This window comes from Salvelinus namaycush, chromosome 21 (assembly GCF_016432855.1).
Source record: "Salvelinus namaycush isolate Seneca chromosome 21, SaNama_1.0, whole genome shotgun sequence".
Taxonomy (NCBI): domain Eukaryota; kingdom Metazoa; phylum Chordata; class Actinopteri; order Salmoniformes; family Salmonidae; genus Salvelinus; species Salvelinus namaycush.
The window spans coordinates 20,260,812-20,283,095 of NC_052327.1; the positions used below are offsets into that span (position 1 = coordinate 20,260,812).

Sequence of the window (22,284 nt, forward strand, 5' to 3'; positions counted from 1 at the left end):
CAAAATATTATTAATAAAATTGCTGAAAGAAATAGATTTTGTTTAACAGGTTATAAACCAAATTCTCAAAATGATACTTGTTAAAATGATTGGCACCCCCGTTTTCAATTCTCCGACACCCTTCCCTTGCTACAATAACGGCACTGAGCCTTTTAGGGGGGGATCTTAGACCATTCCTCGATACATAATCTTTCCAGATCCTTGATATCATTAGGTCTATGCTTATGGACTGTGGTCTTCAATTCAATCTACAGGTTTAAATGGGGTTCAAGCCCGGAGACTGAGACGGCCATTGCAAATTGTTGATTTTGTGGTCAGTCATCTGTCCATAGCCCTGGTTCCAATCACAGTGCCAATGCAGTTTAGCAAACTCAGGTATTTACATCTGTTGGTGGCTCTCAACTATAGAAGGCTGGTGGCACCTTAATTGGGGAGAACGGGCTCGTGGTAATGACTGGAGCAGAAGGAGTGGAATGGTATCAAATACAGGTGTTTGATGCCACTCCATTTGCTCTGTTACAGCCATTATTATGAGCCGTTCTCCCCTAAGCAGCCTCCTGTGGTCTCAATACTGGCTTTTCTCTGTCAACCCTTCCAAAGAGGCTATTGGCTTAGAGGTTTGGAGACTTGGTGACCCAAAGATGCGACAAATTTCTGTAATACTCCAACTTTGGCCCTTGGTCTTTTCTTTGCCTCCTGATCCACCTTCCTCACTGTGCATGGGGGCCGAGCTCCCTGCCATCCAGGATACCGACACAACACAAACACACAGACACACACATACACACACACTTTTACACTCATCATTGGCTGCTGCTACTCTGTTCTTTATTTGACTCCTATTATTATCTATCCTGATGCCTAGTCACTTTACCCCGCCTTCATGTACATATCTACCTCAAATACCTTGTAGCCCTGAACATTGATCTGGTACTGGTACTTCCTGTATATGCTAGAGCTCCATTCTTGTGTATTTTATTCCTTGTGTTACTATTTTTCTTTTTATATATTTTTTTTAACTCTGCGTTGTTGGGAAGGAACTGTAAGCAAGCATTTCACCCGTTGTATTCGGCGCATGTGACAAATAAAATGTTATTTTTGATTTGATTTGACAAGATATACTTGCGTCCAATACCAGGCAAGTTTGCCACTGTTTCGGTTGTTTTGAACTTCTTAATTGTTTCCCTAATAGTGGTAAGGGATATTTTTATTTTTTAAGGTATTATTTTGTACCCATTGCCTGATTTATGGAGGTCAACAACCATTTGTCTCTTTTCAGATTTGTCATGCGTTACCACATTGTAATACCCCTGTGAAACAGTAAACCATGTAAGGCCAAAATACAGATCCTTAAACTGAGATTAACTTTTAAAAAGTTGAATATAAATGCATATTTTATTTCGTTTTATTTTACAAGTATCTTCAGGGGTGCCAATAATTTTGACACCTATCTTTTTGAGAAAAAAAGATATTAGTTGTTAAACAAAATCTCTCTCTCTCTGAATAATGGTATTCGTATAAAATAATATATCTCCCATTTATTTTTAGAATTGAAAATGGCTCAATATTTGTATTATTTATTTTATACAGTCTTTTTTGCTAATCTTTATCAAGGGTGTCATTTTGGACCTGACTGTATATCTCCCTATGAAAAGGGGAATCACTCAAGTACTGTTTGCATTGAGTTTAATCCAACTGTGCAACAGGGATGTGCTGTGTCATTCATACAATGTGTCAATCATAAATCTGACATATGAGCAGCCTCGTAGCGGCTAACAGCTCACAGGGAACAGTCTGCCTTTATGGAACTCATTAGAGAGCAGCTTCTTATGACGAACTCTGAGAGATAACTATCGGTCATTTTCTAAATGAACTCACTTTTAAAAAGCCTCCCAACGGCTGCCACGTGTAGAACCGCTGTCGTTGCCAGAAGGGAGTCGTATCACCTGTCTCGGGCTCTGCTCAGTCCCTTAAAAAACAGCGTGCCTAATCGAAAAATTGCTGCTTTTTTCCCTCCTATCCGTCCAGTTTTTAATCACAGGCCCATATGGTTTCTGGAGTTCTGATTAGACAATGACAACCTGGTGAAAGAAGCTTGAGTATGGGGCATCATCTCTTCTCATTCTTCTGGACTCAGAAGACAGATAGACAGACCACTGACCTTATAGCTTTAATATGTGGCGTCTCTCTCTCTCTGCTTCTCATGGCCCTGACGGACTGACTGACCCCGTCATAGCTTTCATCATTTGTCTCTTCCCTTGCTCATTGTTAGGCAAACTCATTCCACCAAGCACTTATAGTCTTTTCTGGCTACAAAACCAATGGTTTCTTACAGTGTGTGTGGAAATGAGGGAAAACCGAAACAGTATCACAAGATAAGCCCAGGTAATTACGGTCCTCCTCATATCAGCTGGTGGTGTACTGTAGTGTACACAAACACACACACACACACACACACACACACACACACACACACACACACACACACACACACACACACACACACACACACACACACACACACACACACACACACACACTGTAGTCTGTATGTAACAGGTGCCTGAGCTCAACACAGGGTACAAATTGTAAGAGAAGTGTCGACATGTCATGTAATTACACACATTATAGGCTACACTGTTTCATCCCCAGTTTCTTTTTTGTTTTGTGTCGCAAAATAAATACAGAGGAAAGATCTTTTGAGGAAGGGTTTACATTTGGTGAATGGCTGTTTGACTAGGTTTTGTGACCATGCTTTTAACATTGTCTAACGCTTAGTGCTTCATTCAGTGTTTTGGGTAAATAGCCCTGCATGCAGTACATTTTATCCAGCTGTGCTCTGTTGTCTTTTTGTGTTGCTGTAGGGGTAGGGTGTGGCTGACACACAATCTATCATTATAATAGTTCTGGTGAACTAGCCTGATTTATGCTAACTCAATGAAGGTACTTCAAATCCTCTGGGGGTTTTTTTTTGCACAGAGAAATGTCTGTTAAATAAACATGTGGTTGGGACAGCTTTGTGTCTGTATGGAAATGCAGCTTTATTCCCTCTGTGTGATGGTGCCTGCCTCCGGTTTCATGGTGACGGCATTAGCTAATATATCAGGTCACTGAGGGGAAGTGGTGTCAGTTTCACTGTTAGGTAACACCACACACCAGAGCAGACCACCCACATGGGACAAGGTGCAGTATACATCTGAATATCATCACTCCTGGAGATGTTTGACTTCCAATTCTAAATGTCAAAGAAATGACACATCGCCTACTTTCTCTCATACGACTATTGTACGCATCTTGACAGGAAGCTCTTGGTGTGAGGATGCAGGAAGCAGAGCAGGAACACTCGGATCACCTTAATACACCTTTTACACATGTTTATTTCCTGTTTGTGAATGTGTGCGTGTTACCTTCCACCTTTCAGCACAGGGTATGGAGAGTGCCTATTGGACGAGCCAGTGAGCAGAACGTACGAGCTGCCCAACCACCTCCCTGGTCAGATTTACAACGCCAACCGGCAGTGTGAGCTCATGTTTGGCCCCGGCTCCATGGTCTGCCCTTACATGGTGAGCCGGGTTGCATTCCGTTCCTCTCAACCAAGTGTCTCTCAGGGCGGCACCCAATTCCCTATGGGTGTAGGCAATTCCATAGGGCTTTGGTCAAAAGTAGTGCATTATATAGGGAATAGGGTGCCATTTGGGATGTGCCCTTAGTCCCTCTATTATCTACAGAAAAAGGGCCTCAAACAAACGCCCTTGGAGAAGGATGTTATATGCTTCTAAGGTTCTAATGTGTCTTGTCTGTGATAAGGTGCTGAGATGATGAAGTCATAACGTTACATAGACAACACTGTAGGGCCCAGTCAGTGTTTTTCATGAGCTGTCTGTATGACGGACAGCTTTGGTGGTTTCATGAGACAATTGGCTTTGTTCAGGTTTAACAGACTGCTGGGAGGCAGGTTGATTTCCTTCAGAGCAGCACACGTTCTCATGTTGAACATCCTTTAAGGCGGGAATGAAGAAATGGTTCTCTTGCCGGTCACTTACCCTGTGGGCTCGGCCCGCTCTTGTCTGGTTGGAGACTTCTGGAGTCATGGGTAGCTAATCTATAGTGACAGTAACAGCTGCCCAGGTGGCTGTAAAAGTGACCGTGTGGTTTGGTTCCTAGTGGCTGAACTGTCCATAAAGTCTGTTACACATCTCACTGGTACAGTACAGGTCTCCTGTCTCCTGTCTGACTGTCAATATTAGGGATTTATAGTTTAGTGTAAAACAATTGAATGATTCTCATGCAGTGGGCAGTGGGATTTTGTAACATTGTTTGATTCTTCCTTCCTCACTCTGTCTCTCCCGTTCTCTCTCCAACGTGTCTCTCTCTTCACCCTTTCTCCCGCATGTCTCTCTCTCCCGCATGTATTTTTGTCCCCCTCTCTCTCTCTCTCTCTCCCTCTCTCTCTCTCTCTCTCTCTCTCTCTCTCTCTCTCTCTCTCTCTCTCTCTCTCTCTCTCTCTCTCTCTCTCCACGTAGAAACAATGCAAGAGGCTTTGGTGTACGAGTGCTGAGGGGGACCATAAAGGGTGTCGGACTCAGCACATGCCCTTGGCTGATGGGACAGACTGTGGACATGGAATGGTAGGACAGAATGTTGTATTTCTTGCGTTGGATCGAGTAATGAAGTTTAAATGGAGGGTAGGATGACAAACAAAGTGTATTATCTACTGCAGTATTACTGTAATACCACTGTTCATGTTTTGCATTTCTGTTATCAAAGAGCATATTTCAAACAAAACATTCAAGCAAGTAACCTGAAGCTTGAACATTAGCCTTAACCATGCTCTGAGGCCCCTACATTCATTAAACCTCATGTGCTCACCGCCTTGGGATACTATGCTAATTAGCACTGTGGCAGGGGTGGTGGTGGGTACATAGTGAAAGGTACTGAGGAAGGTGCTCAGGGAAAGAAGAGTAAGACAGGGCTGGGGGAGAAGGAGAGGTGAAATCGTTGGGGAGAGGGGGTAGAGAGGGGTTAGATGGGCTGAAGGAAGCAGGTTAGTGTTTTTCATCATAAATCTTGTTCTGGAGACTGCTCTGTAAAGTGTTCCCTAGCTAGCACAGCCACAAAGTCATAAAATCACATTTTAAACATAACCTTAACCCTAACCTTAACCACACTGCTAACCCTAATCCTAATCTTAAATTAAGAAGAAATTTTTTTTTAAATACATTTTTACAATATAGACCATTTTGACTTTGCAGCTGGCCTTTCTAAGGGGAAATCGCCCAGTTCTGCTTCCAGGACAAGACTCATGACAATAAACGTCAACCTGCTGGAGGAGTGGGGGGATGATATGGGGCTGGAGGAATGGGGGGATGATATGGGGCTGGAGGAATGGGGGGATGATATGGGGCTGGAGGAATGGGGGGATGATATGGGGCTGGAGGAATGGGGGGATGATATGGGGCTGGAGGAATGGGGGGATGATATGGGGCTAGAGGAATGGGGGGATGATATGGGGCTAGAGGAATGGGGGGATGATATGGGGCTGGAGGAATGGGGGGATGATATGGGGCTGGAGGAATGGGGGGATGATATGGGGCTGGAGGAATGGGGGGATGATATGGGGCTGGAGGAATGGGGGGATGATATGGGGCTGGAGGAATGGGGGGATGATATGGGGCTAGAGGAATGGGGGGATGATATGGGGCTGGAGGAATGGGGGAATGATATGGGGCTAGAGGAATGGGGGGATGATATGGGGCTGGAGGAATGAGGGGATGATATGGGGCTAGAGGAACGGGGGGATGATATGGGGCTGCGGAGAAGAGAGAAGGGTGAGATGGTGTTTGGTCAAAGAGTGAAAAGAGGGGACATGGGGAGAGAGGGAGATAGAGGAAGAGAAAGGGAGGGGAGCAGTAGAGGTGAAGGCTCGGGCACTTTGAAAGGAGATGCCGCCCGCCGTTCACAGTTGAGTCACCAAGTTGTGAACCCGTGACCCTAAAACCTCTTTAAAAGGCAGGTAAGTGGGTCAGTGGACAGGCCATAACAGAGCCCAAGGCTGAGGCCATGCAGCTCTACACTCCCTCCACTCTGTTCTGCTCAGCTCAGCTCACACAATAGACCTCACATCAATGATTCCAAAAAGGAGGAGAGGAAAGAGGAGGAGGGAAAGGAGGGAGAGGTGGGCTAGGGGTGTTTGTATGTGGTGGTGGTGGGTGAGAAGGAGAGGACCTTATCTTCTAGTTAACTCTTTCCCCCCCACTGTAAAAAGTGAAATCTAAGCAAGCGTAAATATCTTACATTAATTTACTTAAATGGATACTTTGGGATTTTGGCAATGAGGCCCTTTATCTACTTTATCTATTTTAGCCTAAAAAAAGGCTAAATACAAGCAATTTATTTAATTTCAAGATATTTTATCTTATGAAAAATATATTGGTAAAAAAATAAGGGAAATTAAGGGAAATATAGAAAAATATCTAAAAAAATATATTGGTAAAAAATAAGGTAAATTGAGGTAAAAAATCTTGAGAAATTTCTTGAAATAAGATAAATGACTTGTATTAAACCTTTTGGGGGTTAAAATAAGCAAAATGAATTAATCAAGTAATTCATCTTATTTCAAGAAATGTCTCAAGATTTTTTACCTTAAGTTAAAGTATCTTGAAAAATATCTTGAAATAAGATAAATGACTTGTATTGAGCCATTTTTTGGTTAAAATAAGCAAAATGATCCGCCAGTGACGTTAGATACTTTACCTTGGTAAGAAAAAACAAGAACTAGCACTCTATATAAAATATATTGAGTGTGTTTCCATGTAAGCAATATGTTCCACAATCTCTCTGTATTTTTCCCCCTGTACCATCCTGTTAAGGCTTGGATTACTACACTTAAATGAAGATAAATTAACTTGGGATGGCTAACATCTTAATCCAACCAAAACAGCTGCAGTATAATGTCGTGGGATATCAACTCTAAATACCTATGTGTGTCATTAACTGTGTTGGATTGTGGGAAACCGTCATGAGAAGACTCTGCATTATTTTGATCACACCTGATTGATTGCCATGACGACCTGTATATATATATATATATATATATATATATATCCTTTATCTTCTGTTTTATAACCTTAATACCTACTGTATGTGTTTAGAACATAACATACTATGGAAAATGACTTATCCCAGGAGTCAATTGCCATAAATCCTGTTTAATCTATCTAATATAAATTGAAGAACGATCTGGCCTTAATGGCCATGTACTCTTATAATCACAGCCAGAAGATGACTGGCCACCCTTCAGAGCCTGGTTCCTCTCTAGGTTTCTTCCTAGGTTCTTGCCTTTCTAGGGAGTTTTTCTTCGAGGATTTTGACTGGGTATCTGTATAGCACTTTGTGAAAACTCCTGATGTAAAATGGCATTTTTAAATCCGATTGATTGATTGAGAAATTCTGGCTTGTTCCCAGAATATCCACAATAGTATCCTACTGCATAACAGGTCTGTCTTTGGGACATACTCAAGTACAGTATTTTCGCTTCATTCACTTTAAATGCTTAAAAGAAGAACACAGAGGTTTTTTTCTGACATTTTTAATCTCTGGTGCCACCACCTTTTGTATGATGCTGAGGGCTTGGTGTCATCTCCAGATGGGGGTGCTTTGAAGTGGGGGAAGTTGAAAGAGAGGGGCATCCCATTCCAGCACTCACCTGCTTCTACTGGAGCCTTTTATGTGGAGAGTGTCACTGCATTGTTCTGTGTGCATTTGTATGTGCATGTGTGTGGTGTGTATGTTTCTGTATCATATTTAGATCGTTTTGAGGCTCTCTCTCTCTCTCTCTCTGTCTCTCACTCCCTCTATCTCTCTCCCTCTATCTCTCTGTCTCTCTCTCTCTCTCACTCCCTCTATCTCTCTCTCTCTGTCTCTATCTCTCTCTCTTTGTCTCTCTCTCACTCTCTGTCTCTCTCTCTCTCTCTCTCTCTCTCTCTTTGTCTCTCTCTTTGTCTCTCTCTTTGTCTCTCTCCCTGTCTCTCTCTCTCTCTCTCTCTTTGTCTTTCTCTCTATCTCTCTCCCTGTCTCTCTCTCTCTCTCTTTGTCTTTCTCTCACCCTCTCTGTCTCTCTCTCTCTGTCTCTCTCTCTCTCTCTCTCTCTCTCTCTCTCTCTCTCTCTCTCTCTCACTCTCACTCCCTCTATCAATTCAATTCATTTCAATTCAAGGGCTTTATTGACATGAGAAACATATGTTAACATTGCCAAAGCAAGTGAAGTAGATAATAAACAAAAGTGAAATAAACAATAAAAATGATCAGTAAACATTACACTCACAGAAGTTCCAAAAGAATAAAGACATTTCAAATGTCATATTATGTCTATATACGGTGTTGTAACGATGTGCAAATATTTAAAGTACAAAAGGGAAAATAAATAAACAGAAATATGGGTTGTATTTACAATGGCGTTTGTTCTTCACTGACTTTTTTTGTGGCAACAGGTCACTCTCTCTCTATCACTCTCTCTCTTACTCTGTCTCTCTCTCTCAGTCGCTCTCTCTCAGTCTCTCTCTCTCTCTCGCTCTCAATTCAATTCAATTCAAGGGGCTTTATTGGCATGGGAAACATATGTTAACATTGCCAAAGCAAGTGAAGTAAATAATATACAAAAGTGAAATAAACAATAAAAATGAACAGTAAACATTACACTCACAGAAGTTCCAAAATAATAAAGACATTACAAATGTCATATTATGTACAGTTGAAGTCAGAAGTTTACATACACCTTAGCCAAATACATTTAAACTCTGTTTTTCACAATTCCTGACATTTAATCCTAGTAAAAATTCCCTGTTTTAGGTCAGTTAGGATCACCACTTTATTTTAAGAATGTGAAATGTCAGAATAATAGTAGAGAGAATGATTTATTTCAACTTTTATTTCTTTCATTACATTCCCAGTGGGTCAGAAGTTTACATACACTCAATTAGTATTTGGTAGCATTGCTTTCAAATTGTTTATCTTGGGTCAAACGTTTCGGGTAGCCTTCCACAAGCTTCCCACAATACGTTGGGTGAATTTTGGCCCATTCCTCCTGACAGAGCTGGTGTAAATGAGTCAGGTTTGTAGGCCTCCTTGCTCGCACAAGCTTTTTCAGTTCTGCCCACAAATGTTCTATGGGATTGAGGTCAGGGCTTTGTGATGGCCACTCCAAAACCTTGACTTTGTTGTCCTGAAGCCATGTTGCCACAACTTTGGAAGTATGCTGGGGTCATTGTCCGTTTGGAAGACCCATTTGCGACCAAGCTTTAACTTCCTGACTGATGTCTTGAGATGTTGCTTCAATATATCCACATAATTTTCCTACCTCATGATGCCATCTATTTTGTGAAGTGCACCAGTCCTTCCTGCAGCAAAGCCCCCCCACGACATGATGCTGCCACCCCCGTGCTTCACGGTTGGGATGGTGTTCATTGGCTTGCAAGCCTCTCGCTTTTTCCTCCAAACATAACGATTGTCATTATGGCCAAACAGTTCTATTTATGTTTCATAATTTCTCCAAAAAGTACGATCTTTGTCCCCATGTGCAGTTGCAAACCATAGTCTGGCTTTTTTATGGCGGTTTTGGAGCAGTGGCTTCTTCCTTGCAGGGCGGCCTTTCAGGTTATGTCGATATAGGACTAGTTTTACTGTGGATATAGATACTTTTGTACCTGTTTCCTCCATCATCTTCACAAGGTCCTTTGCTGTTGTTCTGGGATTGATTTGCACTTTTCGCACCAAAGTACGTTCATCTCTAGGAGACAGAACGCGTCTCCTTCCTGAGCGGTATGACGGCTGCGTGGTCCCATGGCGTTTATACTTGCATACTATTGTTTGTACAGATGAACGTGGTACCTTCAGGCGTTTGAAAATTGCTCCCAAGGATGAACCAGACTTGTGGAGGTCTACGATTGTTTTTCTGAGGTCTTGGCTGATTTATTTTGATTTTCCCATGATGTCAAGCAAAGAGTCACTGAGTTTGAAGGTAGGCCTTGAAATACATCCATAGGTACACCTCCAATTGACTCAAATTATGTCAGTTGGCCTATCAGAAGCTTCTAAAGCCATGACATCATTTTCTGGAATTTTCCAAGCTGTTTAAAGGAACGGTCAACTTAGTGTATGTAAACTTCTGACCCACTGGAATTGTGATACAGTGAAATAATCTGTCTGTAAACAATTGTTGGGGAAATTACTTGTGTCATGCACAACGTAGATGTCCTAACCGACTTGCCAAAACTATAGTTTGTTAACAAGACATTTCTGGAGTGGTTGAAAAATGTGTTTTAATGACTCCAACCTTAGTGTATGTAAACTTCAGACTTCAACTGTATATACAGTGGGGCAAAAAAGTATTTAGTCAGCCACCAATTGTGCAAGTTCTCCCACTTAAAAAGATGAGAGAGGCCTGTAATTTTCATCATAGGTACACTTCAACTATGACAGACGAAATGAGAAAAAAAAATCCAGAAAATCACATTGTAGGATTTTTAATGAATTTATTTGCAAATTATGGTGGAAAATAAGTATTTGGTCACGTACAAACAAGCAAGATTTCTGGCTCTCACAGACCTGTAACTTCTTCTTTAAGAGGCTCCTCTGTCCTCCACTCATTACCTGTATTAATGGCACCTGTTTGAACTTGTTATCAGTATAAAAGACACCTGTCCACAACCTCAAACAGTCACACTCCAAACTCCACTATGGCCAAGACCAAAGAGCTGTCAAAGGACACCAGAAACAAAATTGTAGACCTGCACCAGGCTGGGAAGACTGAATCTGCAATAGGTAAGCAGCTTGGTTTGAAGAAATCAACTGTGGGAGCAATTATTAGGAAATGGAAGACATACAAGACCACTGATAATCTCCCTCGATCTTGGGCTCCACGCAAGATCTCACCCCGTGGGGTCAAAATGATCACAAGAACGGTGAGCAAAAATCCCAGAACCACACGGGGGGACCTAGTGAATGACCTGCAGAGAGCTGGGACCAAAGTAACAAAGCCTACCATCAGTAACACACTACGCCGCCAGGGACTCAAATCCTGCAGTGCCAGACGTGTCCCCCTGCTTAAGCCAGTACATGTCCAGGCCCGTCTGAAGTTTGCTAGAGAGCATTTGGATGATCCAGAAGAAGATTGGGAGAATGTCATATGGTCAGATGAAACCAAAATAATTTTGGTAAAAACTCAACTCGTCGTGTTTGGAGGACAAAGAATGCTGAGTTGCATCCAAAGAACACCATACCTACTGTGAAGCATGGGGGTGGACGCATCATGCTTTGGGGCTCTTTTTCTGCAAAGGGACCAGGACGACTGATCCGTGTAAAGGAAAGAATGAATGGGGCCATGTATCGTGAGATTTTGAGTGAAAACCTCCTTCCATCAGCAAGGGCATTGAAGATGAAACGTGGCTGGGTCTTTCAGCATGACAATGATCCCAAACACACCGCCCGGGCAACGAAGGAGTGGCTTCGTAAGAAGCATTTCAAGGTCCTGGAGTGGCCTAGCCAGTCTCCAGATCTCAACCCCATAGAAAATCTTTGGAGGGAGTTGAAAGTCCGTGTTGCCCAGCAACAGCCCCAAAACATTACTGCTCTAGAGGAGATCTGCATGGAGGAATGGGCCAAAATACCAGCAACAGTGTGTGAAAACCTTGTGAAGACTTACAGAAAACATTTGACCTCTGTCATTGCCAACAAAGGGTATATAACAAAGTATTGAGATAAACTTTTGTTATTGACCAAATACTTATTTTCCACCATAATTTGCAAATAAATTCATTAAAAATCCTACAATGTGATTTTCAGGATTTTTTTTCTCATTTTGTCTGTCATAGTTGAAGTGTACCTATGATGAAAATTACAGGCCTCTCTCATCTTTTTAAGTGGGAGAACTTGCACAATTGGTGGCTGACTAAATACTTTTTTGCCCCACTGTATACAGTGTTGTAACGATGTACAAATGGTTAAAGTACAAAAGGGAAAATAAATCAGCATAAATATGGGTCTCTCTCTGTCTCACTGTCTCTCTCTCACTTAGACTCATCCTACTCACCTTACCATCTCCTGGTCTTTCATTCCATAGATACTGTACCCTCTCGCTCTTTGTACTCTCCCTCTCTATGACCTCTCTGTCTCTCTTTCTCAGGCTCATGGGGTTTGGGTTTAGGGGTCTGTGGGTTAGTGGACGGGCTGGATCCTGAGCCTGGTCTGGGGCCCCTGGCTCTGAGGTGTGAGAGGGCCCCTGGTGAGGGAGGTTTTAAGTCTGGGAAATTGTGAGGGCTGTTTGGGGAAATGCAGCAGGTATTGTCTTATTAACCAGAGCTGCTTCTTTTACTGGCATTTCTGAACCTAACATTATGCTCGACCTGATGTGTAATTTAAACCATTGAAAGGAAACATAGTCTCATAAATATTTACCTGAATGTGTTCCAAAAAGCCCTGAAGAATTTATGAATGCCTGTCAACACTTTTTTCTCCCCGTTAGATCTCATCCAAGGTGAAACGTATTAAATTAAACAAATCATAATAATGTTGAGTGCCTCTAAGTAAATGAGGCCAGCTTGCAAGTCTTCTAAATAGAACGTGAAAAAAATGTGCGTTTGTGTACATCAGTAAGGAACTGGGGCACTATGCTGAGCTCATGTTGTGCTCTCTAGTATGCTCTCGCTCTCTCCTCCCTCTCTCTTTCTCTCCAAACACTCTGTCTTTCTCTCCCACTCCCTCCCTCTCTCACTATGCTCTCTGTTGCGCGGCAGTCCCTCTCCTCTTGTTGGGCGCTGGAGTGAGTAATGTGGTCATGTGACCCTTGGCGGTGCTTCTGTCATCTGGCCCAGTGGGCCGTGTGTTAACAAGGGCATCCCATCACTTGTTGTCTATAAATACCGCCACCATCCTCCTCCTCCTCTCCTCCTCCTCCTCGCGTCTTCTTCAAAAGGGCCCTGCCTGTGTGTGTAGCTCTGGGGCCAACCAGCGCGTTCAATCAGGGCATGTCAGCCCAAAGGCAGGCCCTCAATTTGAAGAGAACAGCCTTCCCTCCCTCACTGCCTCTCTTCTCACCACGCAGGGCAGGCAGCCTCACAGAGGCTTGGTGGGTGGCGAGAAGAATGCAGCCCTGACTTGAATGAAGCAAATGTGCTGTTGTTGGGGCCCACCAGTTATTAAGCACCTTACCCAGTGTTTAGGCCTGAGTGTGCGGCTGAAAGAAAACTCTGTTGAAGTTTTTTTTGTGGGTTTTGTTCTGCTTGGTGCGATAGATAGAAATTTAAATTGCATTTAATTTCAAGGCCGTCAATTCTTTAGAGTTCTGCATTTTAGTTGAACTATAACGCTTCCGGACTTCTTTCCGAAAGGTTGTTTTGAATGACTCGTGTCAAAGAGCCAGAGAGGAAGTCCTAGTTGTATTATTCCAATCAGAACATTCCTCATAACTGCAAGCTGCTCTCCTCTCATTTCAGCCAATTAGAGAGCGATAGTGAGGTCTTGAAAAGCAGAGCCAGGCTCAGGCAGAATAGAATGTGTTGGCTGAGGCGGTGAGTGTTGGCTCGGCCCCCTGGCAGCCAGACACGCCAGTGTCGTACGATGCTGCCTGTGAGCTCAGGCTCTGGAATCTCTGACTCGTATCAATATCACTCTCTGCTAATCTCTGGGATGTTTCCACTTCCCATCATCACAGACCTATTGCTTTGGCTGAACAAGTGGATTGTTGTTTTGCTAGCTCTCTCCATCATGTAATTTCTATGTATAATATTGTACGGTAGGGATGGAAGTTTATGGCGACAGAGGATGGATTTCATTTTGATTGGATAACAGGAGGTTGCTACATGACTGAGACAAATTAGGATATACTATGTCCTTCTTCACAATGGACGTTTTTTTAAGCATGCTGTGTACAGCATATATTTTCTTCCTATCTAACTTTCCGATTTGAATCCACATATTAAGACAATTTAATACCTGAACATGAACATTATGAAGCAAATAACTATGGAATAATCCAGAGATATGTGCCTGAAGAGGAAGAGGTAGCCTAATTTGACCCTAGGTTGAAGATACCCAGGTTAGGACAACCTAATCATTCATTGGGGAAGCTTTTGAAAATAAACAGATTCATGGGACCAGCGCTGATGCTAACTAGCATCGCTAGTCCCATTTCTTAGAATTCTTCCGCATTTATGCAGCAAGTTATGGGATATTAGAATCCTCTTGTCTTAACCTTTGTTATCTTCAGCCTAGGTTTGAGTCTGTCTATGTGAAATGAGAGAGGAACAAACACCAAAGGTAAAAGTATCGGTACATGTGAATGGAACAGCTGATGGGCAAAACCACTCATTCACACTAATGATAACCTTCCACTGCTGCGTAGAGAGGATGGAGTGAGGGGTTGAGGGGGTGGCTCTCAGCTTGTGGTTGCATCATCCCTATAAGCCCCTATCTCACCTCTTAGAGTACAAGGAAGAGAGGAGATACCGTTTCCCATGATGGTTCACATCTCTCCACAAGGTTATTGTTTGTTGTTAAACAATATTCGTACCCCGAACATAAGACCACTATTGGAAATACCATCCACTTCAACCTCTGCTTGAATACGCAGTAGGGGGAAACAGCGCCACTGTCCGCCACACGATCGTTGTTATTGTTTTTGTTTTGTTGATGAAGCAGCACTGCAAAAACAAATATCGTTCCTAGAGTTTTTTGTATTGTATTGAAATAATTAAGTAAAAATTATTACAGCCTCATTCTAAAATGGATTTAAAAAAAAATTCTCCTCAGCAATCTACATGCAATACCCCATAATGACTAAGTGAAAACAGTTTTTTAGAAATGTTAGCAAATGTATTAAAATGAATAACAGAAATACCTTATTTACATAAGTATTCAGACCGTTTCTTATGAGACTCGAATTTGAGCTCAGGTGCATCCTGTTTCCATTGATCATCCTTGATGTTTCTACATCTTGATTGGAGTCTACCTGTGGTAAATTCAATTGATTGGACATGATTTTGAAAGACCTAGCCATGAAGTCGAATGAAATGTCCGTAGAGCTCCAAGACAGGATTGTGTTGAGGCACAGATCTGAGGAACGGTACTAAAACATTTATGGAGCAATTAAAGGTCCCAAAGAACACAATGGCCTCCATCATTCTTAATTGGAAGAAGTTTGGAAACACCAAGACTCTCCCTAGAGCTGGCCGCCCGGCCAAACTGAGCAATCGGGTGAGAAGGGCCTTGGTCAGGGAGGTGACCAAGAACCCAATGGTCACTCGGACAGAGCTCCAGAGTTCCTCTGTGGAAATGGGAGAAACTTCCATAAGGACAACCACCTCTGCAGCACTCCACCAATCAGGCCTTTATGGTAGATTGGCCAGACGGAAGCCACTCCTCTGTAAAAGGCACGACACCCCGCTTGGGGCACCTTAAGACTCTCAGACCATGAGAAACAAGATTCTCTGGTCTGATGAAACCAAGATTGAACTCTTTGGCCTGGCACCATCCCTACGGTGAAGCATGGTGGTGGCAGGATCATGTTGTGGGGATGTTTTTCAGCGGTAGGGACTGGGAGACTAGTCAGGATTGAGGCAAAGATGAACGGAGCAATGTACAGAGAGAGCCTTGATGAAAACCTGCTCCAGAGCGCTCAGAACCTCAGACTGGGGCGAAGGTTCACCTTCCAACAGGACAATGACCCTAAGCACACAGCCAAGACAACGCAGGAGTGGCTTCGGGACAAGTCTCTGAATGTCATTGAGTGACCCAGCCAGAGCCCGGACTTGAACCCGATTGACCATCTCTGGAGAGACCTGAAAATAGCTGTGCAGCGACGCTCCCCATCCAACCTGACAGAGCTTGAGAGGATCTGCAGAGAAGAATTGGAGAAACTCCCCAAATACAGGTGTGCCAGGCTTGTAGCATCATTCCCAAGAAGACTCGACGCTGTAATCGCTGTCAAAGGTGCTTCTACAAAGTACTGAGTAAATGTGAATACTAAATACTTATGTAAATGTGATATTTCAGTTTTTATTTTTTATAATTTTGAAACAATTTCTAAAAAAAACTGTTTTTGCTTTGTCATTAAGGGGTATTGTGTATAGATTGATGAGGGGTAAAAAAAAAATCTATTTTAGAATTAGGCTGTAACATAAAAAAGTGAAGTGGTCTGAATACTTTCCGAAGGCACTGTAAAAATCCCCTTTCTCCTTTCTCACCTTGCACCTCTACAAGTCTGTTGAAGCAGTAGTATGGATATATTCAGCATCACTCAGCCGTATGATAGAGTTATTGGAGATCTGTACCATGCTAGCATAGCCTTGGAAAGTAGGGGTGCTGGGGGTGTTGCCTATTGTTTTATTGGTTTTTACTTTCCTAAAACAATAACTGTCCTCCTCACAGTTCAGCTGTCAAAGATTTAAGCACTAAATGCATCAGGCCGTTGCATGCATAGACCTTTTCCTATAGGCGTAGGTGTCCACTGTATAATATTAATATAGAAAAAATGTCTATGAAGGAAGCTTAGAGAGAGATTGAGATATGCCGGCGACATGCTATGACACCAACATGCATTTCTTTATCCTTGTCAGATTGGCTAATGTGTTTGCTATACAGACATAGGGGTACAGAAAAAGGCTAATATTATTATTTTCTTTAAAGCTAATTCGTTATTTTTCGATCAGAATTTTTTTTAGAAAGATAAGCATTATATTGTTTTGATTATAGGAGTATCTCTGGTAGGCCTAAAACAATGTTTTACCTCACCTGTCAGAGTCAGTTGGAGTGATGATGCGCATTGCCTTCATTTCATAGGCCTGCAATATGATAGGCTAATAGCCACCCCACGAAACAAAGTTTCAAAATTTTATTAGGGTAATATCAAAAGTAAGTCAAGTCATTGTTTATAGGGAAAAATAAGAGCAGGATATTATAGCGTGGCAAACACAACAGTTGTAAGTTAATTTGGCCCCAAAAAATGATTCAACAGAATGAAACGACACACTTGCAAACTGGTTTAAACCTTCACAAAAAATGACAGCAATAGGCTAATAATATTTATTGTATGAAAGTCCTTCTTATGACGCATCTTAAACTAAATACGGAGCACACAATTAAAAAGACAGATCGAACTTAATTAGCCTTTCTGCGCACAGATCCCGATTACGGGATCATTTCCCTAAACAACCGCTGAATTGCAGGGCACCAAATTCAAAAATATTACTAAAAATATTTATAATCATGCAATCACAAGTGAAATATACCAAAACACAGCTTAGCTTGTTGTTAATCCACCTATCGTGTCAGATTTTGAAAATATGCTTTACAGAGAAAGAAATCCAAGCTTTTGTGAGTGTATCAATCAATGCTACAACAGCTAGCCCCAAATTAGCATGGTCACGAAAGTCAGAAAAGCAATAAAATGAATCGCTTACCTTGAAAGGCAGAAGGTTGAAAGGCAGAAGAGAATTCCCAAACGTATCAGATACAAAAATATTACTAAAAATATTTATAATCATGCAATCACAAGTGAAATATACCAAATATATATGTTAATCCACCTATCGTGTCAGATTTTGAAAATATGCTTTGCAACGAAAGCAATCTAAGCTTTTGTGAGTGTATCAATCAATGCTAGAACAGTTAGCCTTATATTAGCTTGGTTAGCTTGGTCACGAAAGTCAGAAAAGCAATAAAATGAATCGCTTACCTTTGATAATCTTCGGATGTTTGCATTCACGAGACTCTGTTACACAACAAATGTTCTTTTTGTTCGATAAATATTACTTTTATAACAAAAGAACGCCATTTGGGTTGCGCGTTATGTTGAGAAAACTACAGCCTCGTTCCGTTCGACGAAAATTCCAAAAAGTATCCGTAATGGTCGTAGAAACATGTCAAATGTGTTTTATAATCAATCCTCAGGTTGTTTTTAACAAACATAATCAATAATATTTCAACCGGACCGTAACCTATTCAATAAGAGAGAAAATGAAAATGGAGAGCTCCCCTCTGGCGCGCAGGCACTATTCAGAGGACACCTGACTACTTTTGAAAAATCTCGTTTTTCATTTTTCAAAATAAAAGCCTGAAACTATGTCTAAAGCCTGGTCACAGCCTGAGGAGGCCATTGGAAAAGGAATCTGGTTGATACCCCTTTAAATGGAAGAAAGACTGGCCGGGAAACACAGATTTAAAAAAATATATATATCACTTCCGGGTTATATTTTCTCAGGTTTTCGCCTGCAGAATCAGTTTTGTTATACTCACAGACAATATTTTGACCGTTTTGGAAACTTTGGAGTGTTCTGTAAATTATATGCATATTCTACGATCTGGACCTGAGAAATAGTCCATTTACCTTGGGAACGTTATTTAAAAAAAATAATAATAATCTGACCCCTAGCGTCAAGAAGTTAAGCCAACGAAAATGTCTCAACAGAATGAAACAAAACACATTTTGCGTATTTAAAGAACTGGTTTGGATTAATAAATAGGCCTACAATAATAACAATGATATACAATAATTATATTTATAAAACAAATTATTATAAATAAAAATTAAAATATAAAAAATTCAAAAATGACGTCCTACCTGAATAGTGAGTTTCACAGTAGCCTGCATTTGGCCGTTTGTGTGGTATTAAAAAATATTATGTAAATGAAGTAGAATTGCATGAAATGCATTTATAAAAGGCAAAAAATATCCCCTTGTGTGGAAATCCTAAAATCGGGTCAGCTCAACTGTATGCCACTACGCTAATGTGATTATACTTAGATGCATGCAACGCCTTATTATAAATGGGATTTTTTTCTAACGCCCCGCAGCACCCCAAACTCAAAACATCTTCCCATGGCTATGCATGCTAGCTTACACTGTGCTACTGATTAAACACGTCCATGGTGGTCTGGTGGTGGTCTCTATCGTGTTATATCTAAAAGTGACCCCTGATATGCAGCACACTACGCAGTCTGTTTTTGGTCTGAGGAGTATAGCGATGGGGTAGCTAGCTAGATGGATGTGGTACTGAGCTGTTCAGACCGTCAGGGACAGAAGCATACAAATCATGTCCTGCTGTGGCTGGCCAGTCTGTCTGTCTGAACTCCAACCCGGGGCTGTGAGAACCAGAACATGAAAGGTGATGCCTTTTGGAAATGGCTGTGTTAAAATTAAAGACTGGGAGGTTTTTAAATCAATCCCTCTGCCCTCTCATTCCTGTGATGATGTATGGCTTGGGGAGAAATGATGTACTCTCGAGCAACTTCCTCGCAATTACAGGGCGCAACCTCTAACCAGCCAGCTGAACTTAGAGTAGAGCAGATGCTGAGACTTGGTTTGCTGTTAGCTAACCATTCTCCCTCCTCAACAACATGAAGCCTCACTAAACGTTGTTAAGCAACAACGTGTGTGTGTTTGTGTGTTTGTGTGTGTGTGTGTGTGTGTGTGTGTGTGTGTGTGTGTGTGTGTGTGTGTGTGTGTGTGTGTGTGTGTGTGTGTGTGTGTGTGTGTGTGTGTGTGTGAAAATGTCTAATTTGAAACAAATGCTAGCAACAGCTGGGCAAGTTTCTCTCACAAGGCCTTCAAATGTCTCACTGCATTCCCAATTGAGGACACATTTTGACAATCTGTCGAGGAAACTGTGGTCCAGAGCCCAAAAGGGTTATGCCAGCTTTACCGAGGTCTTTTCACCTCAGCGTTTTCCAAAGCTGTATTTGTGCATCCCTGAGACGTGCTAATTACAATCAATGGGGCCCCAGATGCTTCAGAGCATATACAGCACACTCACACGCACTCACACACACCTCTCTCACATACACAGACACACACTCACACACACACACACTTTTCAAGCTAAACAAAACAGTTGTAAACATGAAGCGCCAGAGGGGAGTGGAATGCCTTAAAGGCTTACAGGGGCTTTGGTCCTATCTGACAGCCCATTGTGTTTGACAGGTCTTACTACCTAGCAGCACCGTGGTGGTCCTCACCTATCCCATACTGTCGTTTTTTTAATGATTTTTTGAAAAACATCCAAAATGACCAGGGGTGCCCCTCATTGGCTGGGCCAGGATGGGGGGTGCTCTCTACCCGGCCATGGACCTCCAGCACCCCTCTGAAGGCATTAAGAGCATCCCGAATTTGCACCTGGTAACCCGTTCTATCACCAGGTGCATGGTTGAACATAGTGCAATGAGAAGGAGGCTGGAGGGGGGTTACACTTTTTAGGTCTTGGCAATCCTCATTCTGGGGGGGGGGGGCATGCTGAGACCATGGTGAGAGACACTCAGTAAGCTGAGTTTAGGTAAGGTTAGTGTCAGTAAGCCACCACCATGCTCTGCCTGGCTCTCTGGTGTTGTGTTATATTAGGAGGATTCTTCATTGGTTCAATCAACTCTATTGGGAGGGCTTCAGATGTTTCTCATACCATTTCCTATGATGTTTTACATTTCCTGAGCGAGCGGAGATCTTTGGTGTTCAGTCTTTTCTCAACCCAAAGAAAGGCCTGCCTCGCCTTAGTACTGTGTGGAACCCATTTCTGCGTCTACTCATGTGTGTGAGTGGATCGTTTTAGCACATTCCACTTTTTGTCTTTAGAACAAATCTAATATAGCTGTGGAATTCAATTGGCTAATGTCATTACAAAATGGGCCAGCATGTGGAATGTTGAGGGTGAGCTGAGGAGTGGGGGGATAAGAAAGGCCAGATCATTACTCAAAACTTGTCTGAATTATGGAAATGTTTGTGGTTTTGTTTAGTTCATCCCCGCGGGCTGTTTAACACCTGCCTGTCATTATGTATATCCCTTATACTCCATCATTGCTCTTTAGAGTGTATTACACCATAGCCATCGTCGGAGTGGCCGTGCCAGATTCGGGATGTGTGTGTGTCTGCGGTATGGAAGGGAGATCCACAGGTGTTCACCCCAGGTCATGGCACAGCTTAGAGCACATTCATTCTCAGGCATACACAGGGACACCTCAACCTCACTGTTCCCCTGACGAGGACCCCTTGTGATTGACATTCTCTCTGACTTAATAGAGTCATTATGAACATCTATGACAGGGTCTCATAGTGTCAAACAACATCTGTTCCATAGGGGAGCGGGTGAGCAGTTTGAACAATAAGTAAAATGTAATTTGCTCAGTAGTAAAAGTATACAGTTGAGGCAAATTGGAGATTTAGCCGTAGGAGCTTTCCCTCCTGGCCTTCTGCATGACAAATGAACATGCAGATGGGACTGTATCTATACATGTTACATACCATAGAAGACAGTTTGTGTACATTCAAAGCAGCACAGCAGCCTCCTTGGTGAGTGTGCCCAATGGGCTGTGGTCTGGTCACATGGTTTCTGTCTGAATGGGGAGAAAGGCAAACCGCTCCTGATGTCAAGCCAGTAATGAGCTCTGTTACCCTGTTATCACAACTCTAGAGTTTCTCTTATCGCCACCACGCCACCACTCCCCATGTCTGTGCCCAGACAACGGGCTGCCTGCCTGCCTGCCTGCCGCAGTGCACCCAGACAGACGCCGTCTTGTCCCGCATTCTTTCTCTGAAAAGGACCCTCCTGCTATCTTCTCTACGGAGAGAGAGATTTGGTTACACATACAGAACTAAGTAGGCTTCCATGTTTGGTTTATGAAAGCACTGTTAGGTCTACCTCTTCTTGGCAGGGGTTGGTCGGTAGGTTTCCCGATACCCAGCATAAATGCAGGATTTCGTGAGTTCATACCACACTATCTTCATGCACAGTGTGCTTATGTAATTTAAAAAAAAAAGGTTATGAATCAATGTGAATGGGTAGTATATGTATGGCCATACTGTGATAAATCTGTTGACTGTTTCTTCCTCTCCTATGTTTTTTATTAAACAGCCCTTCCTCACTCCATATGTCCATACTCTTACGGAAAAACCACATGATTTCACATGTGAAATTTCGACATTTTGCACGTGACATTTTATTTGACGTGAAAATTGGAACCATGTGTTTTTGAAACACTTCACGTGTTGGTTGTGTTGGTTAAAAATACAAAAGGAATATATTGATCATAGTGATTCAGGAGTAACATGGAAACTGAGTAATATGCCCCGCCAACATTAGACAGCTATACAGAAAACCCTCAAATTGGCTAAATAAGTTAATTAAATGAATGATGAGAGAAGATTAGATTAACTGATAACTAAAATAGCAGTTCAGTTGGCACTCTTGCTCCATGTGTTACAGACTTTGTGGTGCAGCAGAAAGATCAGCATACCCCAAATCAAGAAGC

The 22,284-nt window shown here is 42.3% G+C and overlaps 1 protein-coding gene across 1 annotated transcript in view; it reads left to right on the forward strand.

The window, feature by feature from the left end:
* LOC120065813 (A disintegrin and metalloproteinase with thrombospondin motifs 20-like) overlaps positions 1 to 22,284 on the forward strand; it is a 123,821-nt gene that overhangs the window by 37,842 nt on the left and 63,695 nt on the right. Inside the window, 2 exon segments of the mRNA XM_039016864.1 lie at positions 3,422 to 3,563; positions 4,524 to 4,628. Of these exon segments, the coding sequence (XP_038872792.1) occupies positions 3,422 to 3,563; positions 4,524 to 4,628 (247 nt within the window).